This window comes from Physcomitrium patens, chromosome 13, assembly GCF_059467195.1.
Source record: "Physcomitrium patens ecotype Gransden chromosome 13, ASM5946719v1, whole genome shotgun sequence".
Taxonomy (NCBI): Eukaryota; Viridiplantae; Streptophyta; class Bryopsida; order Funariales; family Funariaceae; genus Physcomitrium; species Physcomitrium patens.
The window spans coordinates 11,173,311-11,190,170 of record NC_143422.1 but is presented as its reverse complement, the minus strand read 5'-3'; the positions used below and the strand labels follow the sequence as shown (position 1 = coordinate 11,190,170).

The following is a 16,860-nucleotide window of genomic DNA, read 5'->3' as shown; positions in this document are numbered from 1 at the left end:
TGTCAAGAAATCAGAGAAATGCAATCCCTCCCCACGTCGTTCACAGACAATTTTTCCCTGAAGTTTAACACTGGTGGTAGAACATTCACCTGCTCCAGGGTAATATTTGAACCAAGCGATTGTTTCGAAGTGGACGCGCCAACTCTGGCTAGAAAGATGATACGAGCGTCATGGGCGGAGGATGGCAAAGGCGGGAGTTTGAATGGCAAAGACCAAAGTGGATGCAAAGTGGCAATCTGTAATGGACGAGGGCACCCACAAAGAAGAGTCCAGCATGGCATACAAAAAGAAAAACAATGCCACAGATGGAGGGGATGAAATGAAATATCAGCAAAGCACAGTTTGTGGACCAAGGACTGGGCGGAGACTCAATCCAGAGAGAGCCAATGGGATAAACGCCGCCTGATTCCCCAATTTCCTTATCCCTTCTCCACCACCCATGGGGATAATATGCTTGCTTCTACTCCCCTTCCACTGCGCTCTGGTTAAGCTGAATGCCTCACTCTACTTGTTCAGTAGCTCATTGTGTGCACTTGTTGTCGTTACCTCTTCCCGAAGTACCCCCCCATTGTGTGTGCGATAATGGCGTCTGCAATGGCCACTGCTGCTGCTGCCCAGGTGAGCCGTGTGGTGACCGGAGTCGCCACAGCCCAGAAGTCCAGCTTCTTCGCCGGCTCCAGCTCTGTTTCCCTGCTGGGTTGCTCTAATGGCAGCCGTGTGTGCATGGCCGAGTGGCTTCCCGGCAACCCTCGCCCATCTTACCTCGATGGCTCCGCCCCAGGGTATGTGATTGTTTCTGTACTTGTTTGGCAATGTGGTTGGAAAATACGGCTGCTGTGTTGAATTTAGATTAGAGAAGTGATGGAAACGCTTGACTGCTGTCGCCTCATGTCGGATATTTTCCTGGACATCGCCTACATTGTCCGTGCGTGAGTTGCTGCGTCTGCTGGGTATTAGACATTGCGCCCGTGGTTGCGTAATGGTGTTTTTTTGGAGTTAGGATTCTTCGGTAGCATATCGTACCCATTTGTTTCTATTCGGATTAAGGAATCTCGAGTGGAATTTCGTGTGCAATCGCTTAAGGGTATATTTACTTGGGTGATTTATGATCGTGCAGTACATCTCTCTGTATCGTCTTCTGGGATGTTTCCTCCGAATTGGGCATATGTCAACGTGAATGAGTAAAACAGATAACCCTAACCTCGACCCAGTTTTGCGAGCCATGAAGTGTGATAGAAATTCCCGATAGCCCCACTGATCTACAAGGGCCCCGGAAATTATGACCCGAGAAGGCTCTTCGCTGGTACAATGGTAAGTCTTAATTGAAAAGTGTTATAGTTTCTGATGAGAGGTGTAACATGCATGCAGAGACTTTGGGTTCGACCCCTTGGGACTGGGAGAGGTTCCTGAGAACCTGGAACGATTTAAGGAATCTGAGCTCATTCACGCCCGCTGGGCTATGCTTGCCGTTGTAAGTACTAGACCCAGATTTAATTTTGTCTCAGTTATATACTGATTTCACTCGTCCCAAGAACTATTGTCACGTTTAGACCCTCGTGACCCTCGTGAACTTCCTGATATTGACCTAAGTCTTTCTTATTCAGCCCGGAGTGTTGATCCCTGAGGCCCTCGGTTACGGCAACTGGGTGTCTGCCCAGAAGTGGGCAGCTACACCAGGTGGCCAGGCTACCTACCTCGGCAACCCAGTTCCATGGGGCAATCTCCCTGTGATCTTGGCAATTGAATTCCTTGCCATCGCCTTCGCCGAATCCCAGAGAAATGGCGAGCCTGATCCCGAGAAAAGGAAGTACCCAGGTGGTGCCTTTGATCCTTTGGGTTTCTCGAAGGGTGCCAATCTCGAAGAGCTGAAGCTTAAGGAGATCAAAAACGGTGAGCAATCTCATTCCCGATTTGAAGTATGTTTCAGTGATATAATTAGTTGTTTCTTCCCACTGAGGTGCTGCAAACATCCCAATTTTGCGTCGATGAGTAATCTGGAAAATTTAATGTGTTTGCCATGGAATTTTACAGGCCGCCTCGCCCTCGTGGCGTTCTTGGGCTTTGCAGTCCAAGCCATTGCCTACCCTGGCACCGGCCCTTTGGAGAACCTGAAGACTCACTTGGCTGACCCGTGGCACAATACCATCGCTCATGTCATCATTCCCCGATCTGTGCTGTAGATTATCAACTCGTCGAGACTTCAGAATCTTTCCTCCTGCAGTAACCACTAGACGGAGATGTGGTGGTTGACATATTCTCGCCATTGTAATATCATAAGGCTACTTTATTCGCTGGCCTCCCCTGTATACAAGACAAGTAGTTGCCCAATTGCACTTGACTTCAGTGAATCTGCTCCCTTTGTCACTCTTCGTTTTCATTTCATGATTTCTGGTACTCTCTTTTTGGCTGTATCCGACAGCTATCGTCAACCTTGTGATATTGTTATCGCATTTTCTCTGACGCCAGAAACACTCTCATCGAGTCTCCAATCGAATAGTCTACCTTTGTTATCATTATGTATGTAACACAGGACTCCACTTTCTACCTGAAGGTGACATAGGTTTAAACAATACATTCTGAAATTGGAATAGATCAAATCCTGGTTACTTCAGCACGTCACAAAATTTAAGTCAAACACTTCATTCTGATGGTAAAAAATCTCCTGATGAGCGCCAAGAATGTCAACTAACAAGATGTATAACATGAATCATTCTCCCAAATTGCAATCAATTAAATTTTCTTCTAAAAAGAGATGTTTCAATTCAAATTGATAATTAAAGTGGAGATCTTTGCCACTGATGGAAGGTCAATAGCAATGAGATGGTGAATGTGAAAGCAAGTTGTCACATTTGAGTGTTGTAATCTGACCACAATGACGCCGACGCAACACCTTGTTCACTATACTCTCAACATACACGTTCCTTCATACTTAAAGATAATCATACAACAATATATTTGAACATTATAATCATGTAGTACTAAGTAAGAGTGTGACTTTTGTGCAACCCTTGAACATATCTTTAGCACAGATTAATTCATTTTGCAATGATTTTGTACTCGATGTGATAAGTATAACATAATTATGTATCTTGAAGTCAATTTTTAATATTTGGATTTAAAGTGAAAAGTTTAGAAAATAATTGTACAACAGGTAACGCATGCGTATTTACACTTATACAAAAGATTGTGTAATATTCAACAATTACACAACTTAGTTTCTACCTATGACTACTATACACATTAAGTAGCTATACTCGTATCTTGATTACGCACTTCGTCCGTCCATCATCCATGCTTGTCTACGTAGATGTATTGGAGCTGCCTTAAATTTTGTGAGCAGCGTATTGACAGGCAATCATATGTTTGGAGTCCCTAAATGTTGATAGTAGGGGTGCAAAATTATTTTTTAAAAAAGAATCATCCAAAGTCATTTGTGAACAAGTAGAAAGAAAAGATTTTTGGTACAGAGAGCGGTTTGGATTTTCTGTTCATGCAGTACCAAGTACCAGCTGGGTACCTGTTCCGCTACGGCCCTTGTACCTATACATGGCATTTAAAAATATGGAATCAAATGGTATTGATCTGATGTGTTGGAATAACCCTTAAACTTTGAAATAGCATCAGTGATGTCATATGTAAATTATGGACCTCATGTCAAGGTTTACGGTACATTAGTGATATGATGTACATGACATGTAAAAACGAGACAAGTGTACTTCAATGACTGAATACTAATTACGATCAAGTTAGTGCAGACGATTCCGAGAGAATTTTGCATTCTGAAAGGTTTACAGGTGATTGTGACCTTCGTGTGCGCCACAAACATCTCATAAGTTTTTCATGAAAAAGCAAAAATCTTTGACACCCACGGCCAAACTACTTAAGATGCTACATCATGATCAAAATTGAATAAACAAGTAAACCACTCAGAGCAAGTGCGAACGGTGCGACATTTCAACAAAAATGCAGAACTTCTTTGTTACTCTCGAACGAAGGATTTTTCACCTCCTGTGGTCTGGCAGACTGATGTTACGTCCCTTGAAAGCAAGCTGGCAGCCCAAGAGCAGAGGGAAAGTTCCACGCTGAAACATTATTCTCGCCACTCTAAGGCGACACAGTTTAGAGAAGGTGCTCAACCTCTCCGTTCTACTCAAAAAAAAGAAATGAGCACCATCCACAGCTGTAATAAGTGTACCCAAAAGGCAACACAAGGGCCACGCAACATTCCTAACTTTCTAGTGAACGAATCCTCTGTCTCAGTGTTTCAACAACCTTTCACGTTGTATCAGCACACTTTTGCAAGACGAATGCTATACCCACTTGGGGAGCACTGCACATGAAGTGTGAAATGCAGCCCCTTCAGTACAGGTGATTATTCTTTGATTGCCAATCCACAATGCCAAAACCAGGCAACAAGGATTGGACACAAAATACATTCCCGTTTGAGACCATGATGTACACCAATGAACTCCAAGAACCTTCACTAGATGATTGGAGAACATCATCATACATACTCTGCCTCGTCCCATGACTTGCGAATGATTGGCACACCATCCTCGCGCCAGAAGATGCGATCCTCACAGAGCGCGGAAACTGCAAACGAATACAATTGATGCTCCTGCATCACATGTGCACTTGTGTGAGGAAAAACACGACATAGTACAAGATCTATATCACCGTAAACCCTTAGACAAATGAAGGGAACAATCCAGTTTAAAGTGAACTCGATATATGAAAGCTGGAAGCATAGGAAGAGAGATTGCAAAAATAAAATGAATTACACGTGCAACAGAATTAAGACAATAAAACTGCACCTCTTTTAGAACCCTAGAAGCTAGCTCAGCAGGGGTATCATCAGCTCGCACAGGTACGACTCTTTGGGCCAGAATGGGACCAGTATCGTACTTCTCGTCTACAAAGTGTACTGTGGCTCCGGTGAATCTGCAAGACATGCACCAAATACACGTTAAATATTGATTCGATAGAAACTATACGTCTATCTGAAAGAATGCCACTTTTGTCCACAACATACGAGATAAGAAAATATCTCAGGCTATTTTGACCGAGTTCAAGAATCATTGTGTAACTGGAGAGTGAGATCAGACTTGAAATTATCAGCATCGTCCACGGTCAGACAGGCTGTGATGTTCAGCATCAGAGTCCACACATACAAGTGTCAATCTACGACTCATAACCTGCTACCCGTGTCCATTAGTGGGGCTCTGGAAATAAATTGCAGTCGTCGTTTATAATCAGAAAAACTGCGATGGTTACATCAGCGTCACAGAAAACCAAGCTCACTTCTCAACGGTTACTGCTCATGTCCTGAAATGTGAACTAAGAAAATATTCTTTTGTCGTCTTTAATAATCCGACAAACTGTGATATCCAACATCTCTGCCACACGTGCCAGAGACATGACAGCAATTTTACTCCCAGAAGCGTAGGATAACAGCCATGTGTGAAATAATAAAGATACAAATCCGGGAAAACAAACATCCACAAACCAAGTCAAATTTACTGGAGGAATCTATGTACAGTATTCAGCAACAAGCATAACCAAATGCAACGCCAATTTTCAAATTCCATTTAGGGTAGATGCTAGTCCACTAAGTTCAGAAATATTTTTTCGCGGAGGCCCTAAGACAAGTTGTTGATACAAACATCGCTGCACATGCAGATCAATGCCATGGAAGACTATCACAAGGCGTCATTCATTATCCCTCGCACCCTCAAGGAATTGTTCAACAGTCGCCTTGCAGGGAGAATAAAGTGAGTAAGTCGTACAGTATTGAATCTGATGAGCAATCTTTACACATATCTAATACAAGAGACTTTCAATTTCAACCACTTACCGGGCACCTGAACGGATGACAGCTTCGTGAACTTTCATTCCAAAATACCCCTTCCCACCAAACGACGGAAGCAAAGCAGGGTGTATATTTAAGATTGCGCGAGGATACGCGTGAACTAGCTCAGAAGGAAGTAATCTCAAGTACCCTGCTAGCAGGATGTATTCCACACCTGCACCCCTGTGTTACAACTCATTTTAGTATTGCATTGTCAACAATAACTCTGATGTATCAGTTCATAGCTATGATACTAAGTAAGATTGCGCATTGAAATACGTTGCATAGAGTTAGAGGCCCATGTGAAGGATCAACCGGCTAGACTGACCAGTTCACATAACAGCATCCTACACAATTTGAAGACTAAAGATGACGATAGCTCTCAATAATGACTACCAAATAGGATATAGAGCAATAGATGAAACCAAGCTTATTCACCTCACCGGGGCAGAATACTTTTCAGCCTAATGAAGCACAACATGTTAAAGGAGATAAAAGACAATTCTTTATATTCACCTCAGTTGCTCTACAAGCTCAGTAGGAGAAATTCCCTCAGGCGCATGCTTGCCTTTTGGATACGCTAAAACGGGAATGTTGTTTTCGATGGCATATTCACAGCCCTTGCAACCTGAATACACAAATCAAACCAGACCAAACCCGTCAACAATCCCTTGCTTCTAAAGCATACATTGCATAACGTGACGGTGAAAAAATCATTTCAATACATGCAAGAAACTACTACAATAAAAGGTGTCAACCAAGAAAAGGGCTCACAAATTTAAACCGAAGAATAAGAAGAGGAAAAAGAAAGACTGTGCAACATCTGATTACAATTCGTGGAACATCAACAACAGAGAAAGTGAAATACCAGGCTTATCTGAAACGACGTAGGCAACGTCGCCAAATATTGCGTTTTCCTTGCATCCAGCATGAATAGCTCGGAAGTTCGAGCCCCCACCAGAAACGAAGACAGCAAGCTTTGCCCTCGCAAGCCCATCGTCATGACCTCCGGATTGTCTAGAGTCTTCTGCACCATTTTCTAATCTACCCGCAAAAGCTGTTTTCTCTTCGACACTCCCTACTTGTCCCTCCTGCAAACTCTCGCATTTGACAAGTCGCTGCACTTCCACACCCCGCCCAAACCGTACCCGACCTTCTTTTGAAGAAACATCGTGACGAAGAGTTGACATCAAACTTCTGGGTTTGGTAGTATCAGTGAGGGATAGACTGGTAATGTGGGAACGGCAGTCTGCCGGAGTAGATGATCGACGGTGGGCAACCAAGCCACAGTGCCTGGAACGGCTTGCGAGTTTAGAAAGCTCCATTGAGATGGTGCTCAAGGACTAAAATCACACAGCCAGATGACTACACACTAGTCGTAAATCACAGACCTGGAGATAGCAAGCAAAAGCAATCCATCAAATACAAATTACACTACATATTCTCTCAGCCCTGATCGTCTTGCTTAAAATCTCTCAAAACCTAGCTCTCCGAACAGACCATCGTATCATTCACCAGTCACAGTCCAAATCTTCAGTATGAAAAAGGCAGGATATTTTAAAGCAACCAGAGCAGCAATGCAGATTGCGTAAGAAAGCTACGACACCCTGAATCGGAGAAGTATATCAGAATTGTAAATTGGCAGAAACATCCACGGATATACTCTAAAAGCTTCTTCCCCTTCCACAAATGACACACAGTGCTGTACCAGGGGACCACAGAGACATTATGTAGGCTGGCGTAAGATACCAATGTGCGACCTTGCCGAATCTCTACAACAATACTCGGTTATCAACAAGCCAAGAACACGCCCCCTTTCTGGGTTATGGATAGCTCTGACGGAACTTTTCCAGAGATAGATTTACTAGAGTTTTAGGTCTACAAATTTACTTTCGAATTTAGGGCATTTTCTAATGGTCAATAGTAGAAGACCAACCTTGGAGCAGTATTATTCTCCTAGTGCACCCAGCTAGGGTTTAGGGTTTGTAGTGCCTTTGACCCTTAAACCCCAGTTGCATTCGGGTTCATGTGCTTGGGATATCTTTAGAATGTTCTAGTGTATCAAAGCCGCAGGTGTCCCTAGGGTGCTGCTCCTATTCAAATTTGGACTGTAGTTTTGAACGGAGGTTCAGGTTTGTGATGTGTGTTTGGATTGAATTCACGGCGGTGGCGTGAGATCGTCAAACACGATGGTATCTGCGTTGGGCTTAGCGGGGAAAAGCTCCCAGGGCAAGCAGAAGCAGCACCGTCAGCCGCAAGCAGGACCTGCCAAGGAGAAGAAGAAGCAAATTGACAAAAAGAAACGTGGTGTGGATGGTGGAAAGGAAAGGAACCCTAAGGTCAGTTTGCGATTTTTCTGCTTCACGCAATAATGCGATTCTCATGAGTGTATAGTTTTGTAGCTGTCATCGATGCGGTTCACTGTGGGCTCCGTCACTTGAATTCTTGGAATTGTGCACTAAGTTGCGCGCACCAGTCACCAAGGTTTTGGAAATGACAGTAATCTGACGCATTGTCGAGACTCTGCACAGTCCATTTTCGGTATTGGAAGGATTTGTATTGTAGACTATTCCAAATCGCGATTTAGCAGTCCGTTCCTTCGAATTCATCTCTTTCATGTTCATAGACAGTTGCTCTGTATGCACTGATGTCTCAGTGAGCGACTTAACTTAGTGTCCCTCGCATCAAATGCGTGCATTTGAAGGCGCTCCACTAACTACAAATCGCGCCGCGCCGGACCCTGATTGGTACAGTTTAGTGGAGAAATATAGCGTCTCCTACGATTTGTGAAACTTCCTGTAGACGATTATGATGATTTTGGAGGGATTGTTTCTTTTTAATTAAAACTATGACGTCCTCTAAGTATGACTTTACTATCGGCAAACTTTATTCTACACATAACAACCTGAACGTGTGCTTGCTTCGATTTCTCGTAGACCTTAAATTGGGAAGCCCTAACGGCAACCCAAGGTTAGCTTTGTAATCTTAAGAAGATGGATAGCAGTGTTAGATCATGTATGGCGTAAGTTCCATGCCTTGGTAGACTGGATTCTGGTTGATACTGATTTTCTGTGGTTGTGGTTAGGCATTTACCTTCAATTCAGCCAAGAAGGCTCATCGTTTACAGGCCCGCACAGCAGAGAAAGACCAGCGACGACTTCATGTACCTATAATAGATCGAGCCACTGGTGAACCCCCACCGTACGTAGTTGTTGTCCATGGACCACCGCAGGTACGACGGGTTTATATTCTGAACCATCTAGAATCTCGAGTTAGTTTTGTGTACTTCCGCTGCTTTTTTTGGAAGTGCATGAGGAGGCCACTGTCTGGTTTGTAGTGGAGTTGCTTTCCGTACTTCTAAGGATGTGTTTGGTTCTTAATGTAGGTTGGAAAGACTCTTTTGATTCAATCCTTGGTGAAACATTATACAAAGCACAATCTTTCTGAAGTGCGAGGTCCAATTACTGTTGTATCAGGTAATACATCTCTTAACACTGTTACAGTTGAAAAACGGTACTTAATTTCTCGTACCTCGGAGGAGCTATGTTGGTCGGACATCTGAAGAGGGTTGTTTGAAACATTTTCGGATATTCAGGGATGCAACTGGAAGGCCCTTTCAAAGAGATCAGTCTTTTTGTTTACCTATGCACTACTTATTTGAGAGCAGGGTGGTCATTGTGGGATTATGATACGTGAAGGTTATGAGACTGCATATATCGTATGAAAATTCTGACAGGGTTACTGTTTCTTATGATTTCGTTTTAATATCATCACCACATGTATTTCAAGCTGAAACGTGTCAATTTACACTAATATCACTTCTTAATGACTACAGGTAAGCAGAGGAGGCTTCAGTTTGTGGAGTGTGCAAATGATATTAATGCTATGATCGATGCTGCCAAGTTTGCGGACCTAGTGCTTCTCCTTACAGACGGGAGCTATGGCTTTGAGATGGTGTGTTTTTCCTCACAACTACATAAATCCAATTCACTATCATCTGTTAAACTTTTGAATTTTATGTAGATTTGGTTGTGATCTAAGAGATGGTGTTCTTGGTATTTCAACTTTTAAATGTGGGTGAAAGTGGGATCTGATTTGAAGTACTGACTGTGCAGGAAACATTTGAGTTTCTCAACATTCTGCAAGTTCATGGTTTTCCAAAAGTCATGGGAGTGCTAACGCACTTAGACAAGTTTAAAGACGCGAAGCGTTTGAGGAAAACCAAGAAAAAACTGAAGAATCGTTTTTGGACAGAAATCTATGACGGTGCCAAATTATTTTATCTCTCTGGACTTGTCTATGGAAAGTAAGTATTGCCTACATGCTTCAGCTGTGGCCTGGATGTTGTGCTAAAATTCTTTCGAGATTTGTTGTAGAGGCTCCAGACTTAATTGCGTGTGATAACTCATTGTATTCTTTAAACGTGCAGATATCCAAAGCGAGAGGTCCACAATTTGGCTAGATTTATCTCAATTGCAAAGTTTCGGCCTCTTTCATGGCGGGCAGTGCATCCCTATATCTTAGCAGATCGTTTTGAAGATTTGACACCTCCCGAAAGAGTTCAAGAAGACCCCAAATGTGATCGCAATGTAGCACTTTTTGGTTACCTGCGTGGTAGCAATCTCAAGTTAGGAATGAAGGTTCGTGATCAGCTTGCTTTCTCTCTAGTGTGGGAAGTGAAGAAAGCTCTCCTAAGCTTAATTACTACAAGCATAGGATGACTATTTACGCAAGCTTTTTACAGTTCTATGTGGACCCATCCTCTTGCATTTGCCCGTAAAGTTTCGATTATTTTAAGTCAATTATAAGTAATCAATTTTAGCGTTGTTTTTTGTATTCTGGACTGCAGGTGCACATAGCAGGGGTTGGTGACTGCAAGTTAGCTGGAGTATCGGCACTTGAGGATCCCTGTCCTCTTCCTTCGGCTACAAAGAAGAAGGGGCTAAGAGAGAAAGAAAAACTTCTATATTCACCTTGGTCGAATGTTGGGGAGGTGCTTTATGATAAAGATGCTACTTATGTGGATATCAATGACCATCAGGTGCAGTATTCAAAAACTGAGCAAAATGAGGCTGAACAGAGAGATTTAGAATCAGGAGTTGAGAACGATGATGTCGGCGTGACTATGGTGAAGACACTTCAAAATACTAAGTATTCCATAGATGAGAAATTGGAGAAGAGCTTTATCCAGCTCTTCCGTGGCAGTGGCCCTATGAAGCTAGAGGCTACTGATTCTAAAGGTAAGGAAGAAAGTGGTGTGGATGAAGTCGAAGATGAGGACGATGAGGATAATGAGGATGAGGAAAATGAGGATGATGAAGAGGAGGAAGGTGACGAGGACGAGGACGAGGACGATGATGATGATGAAGGGGTTGAAGAAGATGTATTGAGTCGGAAACGTATCCTTCCTTCAACTAATGGAAAGATTACTAAGGAAAGTGATGGTTCAGATAGCGACGTCGAAGATGATGACGAGGAAGAAGATGATCCTATAAAGTCTACTTCAGAGAAAAAGTTTTCAAAGGCAGTTCCTGAACGCGTTAAACCGTCTGAAGTAAAGGAGTTCAAAAATGGCAGGATAAGACGTAAAGCTGTTTTTGAGGACGACGAAGAGATCGAAACTGGAACTACGAGGATAGACAATGAAGAGAATGTTGTATTTGATGACTCAAGCGATGAATCTGAGGATCTTGACGTGCCAAAGAAGGTATGCCTGTTTGTCTTCGAAATGTTTTCAGACATATTCCATGCAATATTTATAGCATCAGATTGTAGAGTTCTCATGATAAAAGTTCACATTTTTATCTTTGTGTCAATCACGGGATACCTCTAAGTGGATAAGGATCTTTCTTTGCGATGGGAATAGTTATTAAACCAGTTTCCCTTTATTTCCAGCAGATGAAACAAGACGGTGACGGGGATTTTGACCATAATGATTCTGAAGAAGACGAAGATGAAGATGGATCTGAAGAAGATGATGGGGAAGATGAGGATGACGATGAAGATGAATCCGAAGATCAAGAAGAGGGCGAGCGAAAACCTAGGAAATCGAGTCAGAACGACTCTGACATGAATGGGCCCACAAGGGATGAACTCGAAAAAACAGCGGAAGGACAGTATGGTCTGTCAGAAGATGATGGTTTAGTGACAGGTATTGTTAAATCCCCTAAATTGAATTACTACATGAAAGCGTGGTGTCTGAATGTCTTACTTAACAGATACTATTTTTATGATTTCCAGATCTGGATTAAAGTTGATGGCATCTTTCGGGCTGAGAATATATCTTGGTAATAACTGATGTTAGGAGGTTAGGCGTCCAGTTTTGGTATTCTTTTCGGCCCACAATGCGGGCCATAAGTCTACATCGTGTATTATTTGCGAAACCCAATTTACTGGTATCGTTTTCCATGGATAACCTTATGATCGTGAATACCACATCTTTCAGAGGGTCATCTTGGAGATGCATCTCGGTGGAAGGAGGGGTTGTTTGCACGAGCCCTCGCTAATGTGGAGAAGAAAATAGATTTGATGCGCTTGGTGTATGGTCAGCAAGAGACTTTACAAGGAAGCTCTTTACAGAACCAGGACTCTGATAGTGAGGACGAGGAACTTTTTAGGTTGAGAAACGAGCGGCATCAGGTTCGTTTCAGTTTGAGCCTGTTTTCTGTATTAATGAAATGCCGAGTGACTGATTTATGTGGATTTCAATTGGTAACTTGGATAGTAATCTTTCTTTTTTTGCTTGTTATCTGCTTGCAGAGTTCCAGTAATGGAGCCACAAACCTAGATGATGCTGACGCAGAGGATTGCAGTAGGCTAGATAAGGATCCAAACTCCTTCCAAGATTGGCGTAATCCTGAAGTTATTGAATCAATACGTGACCGTTTTGTCACTGGAGATTGGAATAAAGCGGCTAATAGGGGTAAGGCAAGGGAAAGCGCTGATGACGATACTGAGATGTTTGGGGACGATGAAGTATTTGGAGATTTCGAGGACTTGGAAACAGGAGAACAACATGTTGCAGCCAATCCTGAGGGAGATGCTGAGGAAGACGCAAAGCCTGGTGGGCTTTCTGCAGAAGAAGAGGATAGGCGTCTCAAGAAGCTTGCACTTCGAGCCAGATTTGATGCACAGTATAATGAGGGGTCGGAAGATGTGGCTGAAGAACCAATAGAAAACGAGAGCCGTAAGAAGTATGGAGGGTCTGGAAATGAATCTGGCTCGAAGGACTACTTTGATCAGGTTTACTGACTTTCATGTATCTCTCATTTAAACGTATTATTTTTTCCTACGAGCCTGCGTTGTTGGGTTAGAGCTTGGATTGCAACTTTATTTGCAAGTGTAACTACCATGTTCTCCACTAATTGATAATAGGTCAAGGCGTAATTCAAACAACGAAGTCCTGTTTCTTTGTTTCTTAAACTAATCTTCATGTTGTATCAAAATCCGCAGATTAAGGACGAGATTGCCCTACGGAAACAGAAGAATCTAGCCGAACTTGCAGAGGTGGATGAAATAACCAGGATAGAGATGGAAGGATACCGAGGGGGTACCTATTTGCGTCTTGAGCTTCACGGCATGCCCTGTGAAATGGTCCAGTACTTTGATCCAACTATTCCATTGCTGGTTGGAGGATTAAGTCGTGGGGAGGAAGCTGTCGGCTATATGCAGGTATCACCACGATATTATCTTTACTATGCATCATTCCTGTTCGTTGAAGTGTGTAATGTAGATTTACGATACTGATACAGCATCCGCAATTGTATTATAAGATGCACGATTTTTTCATGCATAAATAATTATATCGCAGGTAAGGATAAAACGACATCGATGGCATCGGAAGGTTCTCAAGAATCGGGATCCACTTGTTGTCTCTGTTGGATGGCGAAGGTTCCAAACGCTGCCTGTATATTCAATAGAGGATAGAAATGGACGCCATCGAATGCTAAAATACACGCCCGAGCATATGCATTGTTTAGCCAGTTTTTGGGGTCCCATAGCGCCTCCAAACTCTGGTCTTATTGCCTTCCAACATTTGAACAACGCACAGGTTCGATGACAACTTAATTTAGTTTTTTCATCGTGTTTCTCAGTTCTTCTGAAGCTTCTACTATCTAGCATTCTAAGGAGAGGCTTCTAGTATTTTGTCCAGATATCGTCGTGAGTGTACTGACTAGATGCCATTTTCCTACTGGTATTCTACAGTCATCATTTAGGATCAGTGCAACTGGTGTTGTTCTGGACCAAGATCAATCTGCCTCAGTAGTTAAGAAATTGAAGCTTGTAGGCTACCCGTACAAGATCTTTAAGAAGACGGCCTTCGTGAAGGATATGTTCACATCTGCATTAGAAGTCGCGCGTTTTGAAGGTGCTGCAGTTCGCACAGTTAGTGGCATTCGTGGTCAGATCAAGAAGGTAAGAAACACACGTGACATTCCCTGTCAGAACTCTAAACCTTCTTTTCATCACTTAACTTTCTAAGAACTTGTTTGGATTTTTGCACTCCCATCGAAATGTGGATATTCCTTGTTCTATTCAGCTGGAGGTTAGCACTCAAACTTACAACAGTCATGGTTTATCCCTTTTAGAACCCGGACTGAGGTGCTCTGTGTTGTCCATTATTTGTTTCATGGACACAGTTTCTTTAATCAATGTGCATAGTTCCTTATAATATTAGTGACTTTAGATATGCAGAGTACCGTTTGATGCTTAAGTAATCTTTGTTCTTTGAGGACCAAAATTACTCAATACAAAGATGAACTTAACCGCGAGTCACCCAAGTCTAAGTCAATCAAGTCAATTTAACATCGTCTTGAAAGCTGATTGAACGATACATACTAATTTGCTGCATCATTTCGAGATGGTGCAGGCCGTGAAAGCAGGGCAAGGGAAAGAACGGAAAGAGTGGAGAGAGGGCAGCGTCAGGTGTACGTTTGAAGACAAAATTTTAATGAGTGATATTGTGTTCCTTCGTGCTTGGACTAAAGTTGACATTCCCAAATTTTTCAATCCGGTTACTACCTTGCTCCAAGCAAAGGATGCTCAATGGAAGGGTATGAAGACAGTTGGGGAGCTTCGAAGGGAAAAGAATCTGCCAGTTCCGGTCAACCAAGACTCTCTTTACAAGGTATTCCTTCTGGCTCACAAATTGATTAGGATCTGTCTGAGTCAGTTGTCAAGTGCTGAAGGTAGTTGAATCAAATGGCACCATTAATTAACTTTCGTCACCTACTCTCATGGTGGTTGTATTGGTGCTGCAGAAAATCGAGAGAAAACCTCGACATTTCAACGCACTCAAAGTACCAAAATCGTTGCAAGAGGCTTTGCCATTTAAAAGCAAGCCTAAGGATCAGAAAAAGCGGAAGAATCCACTGCTTGAGACGAAGAGGGCTGTTCTGATGGAACCACATGAGCGCCACGTGGTTACGCTGGTCAATCAACTCAGCTTAATACGCAATGAAAAGGTATTAACTCATCGTCTTGTTTTTTTTAGTGAGTATTTGCTTTCCTCTCAATACATAATCACTTTCCATTTGCGCTCTGCTTTCCCTTACGATTTGTATAGTCTACCATTTACTTTTACATTTTGATCATTTGATTGTCACTTGTTTAATTGTATTTTTTCTGATACATTTTTGTGTTGATTGTTTGGGCAGGCAAAGAAGCGAAAGGTGGAGCAGGATAAGAAACGGAAGGCATACTTACTCAAGCAATCTGCCCAAGAAGAGGTGTCCAAAAAGAGGAGGCGTGAAGAGGCAAAGGATCGCTACCGTGAGAAAGCTCGGCAAGAAAAGAGCAATGGTCCACGACAGTATGGCAGTAAGAAATCCCGAAATGCAGACGATTAATGAGTCCACTTAGTGTTTTTATGCAGCTATATGTCTCCGGAACCTGAAACCCCCATAACCTACATTTTTCCTTTTTTCGAATTTAATGTTTTGGATAGCAAAATCCACGGCCTTATTTTACTGTTGACGAAACAATTTTTTGGGTGATTGTCACCATGGTATAACTGCAATATTTTCACACGCCCAGTTTGACCTGTACTTTTGGGGATTGTTGGTACTAGCACACATGTAACATATTATTTCCTGAAAGGCCAATATGTTTTTGTACGTTGTCTGTGTGTAACACTGGTTCAATGTGTCAGGCATGAAGAAAGGAAGTCCCACTCAGCTAGTACTTGTTGACCACCTGTTCTCCTTTGGTCGTTCTTTTGATCTGAGTGACTTTCTTGGCAATCGGCACACACCTTAGAGTTCGATTATGGTGTTAGCATGCTCATAGTAATGTAAATATTTTGTATTAGAAATGAACTGACTCGCATTTCACATACAACGGACACAATAAATTCACACTACGTAATACTAATGTGGTAAACTTTGTCAAGAAAACTCAATTATTATCGGGAAAAATATTGTAAATACCCCTGAAATTCGCCAAAATATCAACAATATTTCTATATTCTTGATAATATCAAAACTACCCCTCCCTTTTGTGATAATTACAAATCTGCCCTTCAACTTGGTAAGCTATAAACTTTCTACAGTTTGTTTTTTTTGTTTTTTTTGTTTTTTTGTTTTTTTGTTTTTTTTTGTTTGTTTTTGTTTTTGTTTTTGTTTTTTTTTTTTACTGTAACGAACCCAAAGAATTGGATTGAATTCAGCTTCACAAGGTAATTGCATTGAGAATTGGATCTGCTCAGTCATTGCTTCCGACTCAAGTCCTCCCAGAACTGCATCAGCTTGACGTGGATGAGCTTCAAGTTGTGCAACTCATTCAGCGACAAGGTCGACATGGGCATCCCAAGTCGAGCACACAATTTTTTTTGTCCGAATCGGGAAACGCTGCATTGACGTGCTCGATCTGCTGGTCGATGTAGCTCACGCATGCACCCACATTGGCCATGTCTTCCTGCAGCTTGTGTTCTTCTACAAATCTCATACTTTTTGTTGCACGGATGGGCTTGCAGAAAATTTTTTAGCAGGTTTTGTGAAGTTGGTTTTGGCTGG

At 42.4% G+C, this 16,860-nt stretch overlaps 3 protein-coding genes across 4 annotated transcripts; 2 read left to right on the top strand and 1 right to left on the bottom strand.

Annotated features, from left to right (window-relative positions):
• Positions 1 to 488: 488 nt before the first annotated feature.
• Positions 489 to 2,328, top strand: LOC112290678 (chlorophyll a-b binding protein 6, chloroplastic). Its single transcript, XM_024537236.3, has 4 exons — positions 489 to 782; positions 1,369 to 1,471; positions 1,605 to 1,890; positions 2,032 to 2,328. Exons 1-4 carry the CDS (start codon positions 583 to 585, stop codon positions 2,178 to 2,180), a joined length of 738 nt encoding a protein of 245 aa, XP_024393004.1. The 5' UTR covers positions 489 to 582; the 3' UTR covers positions 2,181 to 2,328.
• A 1,624-nt stretch (positions 2,329 to 3,952) lies between these two features.
• LOC112290195 (phosphoribosylglycinamide formyltransferase, chloroplastic) lies at positions 3,953 to 7,538 on the bottom strand. Its single transcript, XM_024536236.3, has 5 exons — positions 6,717 to 7,538; positions 6,365 to 6,476; positions 5,855 to 6,031; positions 4,815 to 4,941; positions 3,953 to 4,618 (listed from the first exon to the last, which is right to left on the bottom strand). The coding sequence occupies exons 1-5, from the start codon at positions 7,171 to 7,173 to the stop codon at positions 4,505 to 4,507; spliced, it is 987 nt and encodes a 328-aa protein (XP_024392004.1). The 5' UTR covers positions 7,174 to 7,538; the 3' UTR covers positions 3,953 to 4,504.
• A 269-nt stretch (positions 7,539 to 7,807) lies between these two features.
• On the top strand, positions 7,808 to 15,876 carry LOC112290194 (uncharacterized). 2 transcript variants are annotated; one of them, XM_024536235.3, is made up of 16 exons: positions 7,808 to 8,187; positions 8,934 to 9,080; positions 9,234 to 9,324; positions 9,684 to 9,802; positions 9,964 to 10,154; positions 10,278 to 10,488; positions 10,698 to 11,555; positions 11,747 to 11,999; positions 12,294 to 12,487; positions 12,608 to 13,090; positions 13,301 to 13,519; positions 13,659 to 13,898; positions 14,054 to 14,263; positions 14,718 to 14,975; positions 15,109 to 15,312; positions 15,505 to 15,876. In XM_024536235.3, exons 1-16 carry the CDS (start codon positions 8,038 to 8,040, stop codon positions 15,694 to 15,696), a joined length of 4,020 nt encoding a protein of 1,339 aa, XP_024392003.1. In that variant the 5' UTR covers positions 7,808 to 8,037; the 3' UTR covers positions 15,697 to 15,876. The 2 variants fall into 2 exon arrangements, with proteins under 2 accessions (XP_024392003.1, XP_024392002.1); XM_024536234.3 differs by having other exon boundaries at positions 7,843 to 8,187; positions 11,744 to 11,999.
• The last annotated feature ends 984 nt before the right edge of the window (positions 15,877 to 16,860 follow it).

Excerpts from the sequence above, each read along its gene's own strand:
- LOC112290678 (XM_024537236.3), top strand. The coding sequence starts at position 583 with ATGGCGTCTGCAATGGCCACTGCTGCTGCTGCCCAGGTGAGCCGTGTG. Across the intron at positions 783-1,368 it reads CTCGATGGCTCCGCCCCAGG|AGACTTTGGGTTCGACCCCT; the intron begins GTATGTGATTGT and ends ACATGCATGCAG. Across the intron at positions 1,472-1,604 it reads GCTGGGCTATGCTTGCCGTT|CCCGGAGTGTTGATCCCTGA; the intron begins GTAAGTACTAGA and ends TTTCTTATTCAG.
- LOC112290195 (XM_024536236.3), bottom strand. The coding sequence starts at position 7,173 with ATGGAGCTTTCTAAACTCGCAAGCCGTTCCAGGCACTGTGGCTTGGTT. Across the intron at positions 6,477-6,716 it reads CGTCGTTTCAGATAAGCCTG|GTTGCAAGGGCTGTGAATAT; the intron begins GTATTTCACTTT and ends TTGTGTATTCAG. Across the intron at positions 4,942-5,854 it reads GTCATCCGTTCAGGTGCCCG|ATTCACCGGAGCCACAGTAC; the intron begins GTAAGTGGTTGA and ends CATGTCTTGCAG.
- LOC112290194 (XM_024536234.3), top strand. The coding sequence starts at position 8,038 with ATGGTATCTGCGTTGGGCTTAGCGGGGAAAAGCTCCCAGGGCAAGCAG. Across the intron at positions 11,556-11,743 it reads ATCTTGACGTGCCAAAGAAG|CAGATGAAACAAGACGGTGA; the intron begins GTATGCCTGTTT and ends CTTTATTTCCAG. Across the intron at positions 12,000-12,293 it reads AGATGATGGTTTAGTGACAG|AGGGTCATCTTGGAGATGCA; the intron begins GTATTGTTAAAT and ends CACATCTTTCAG.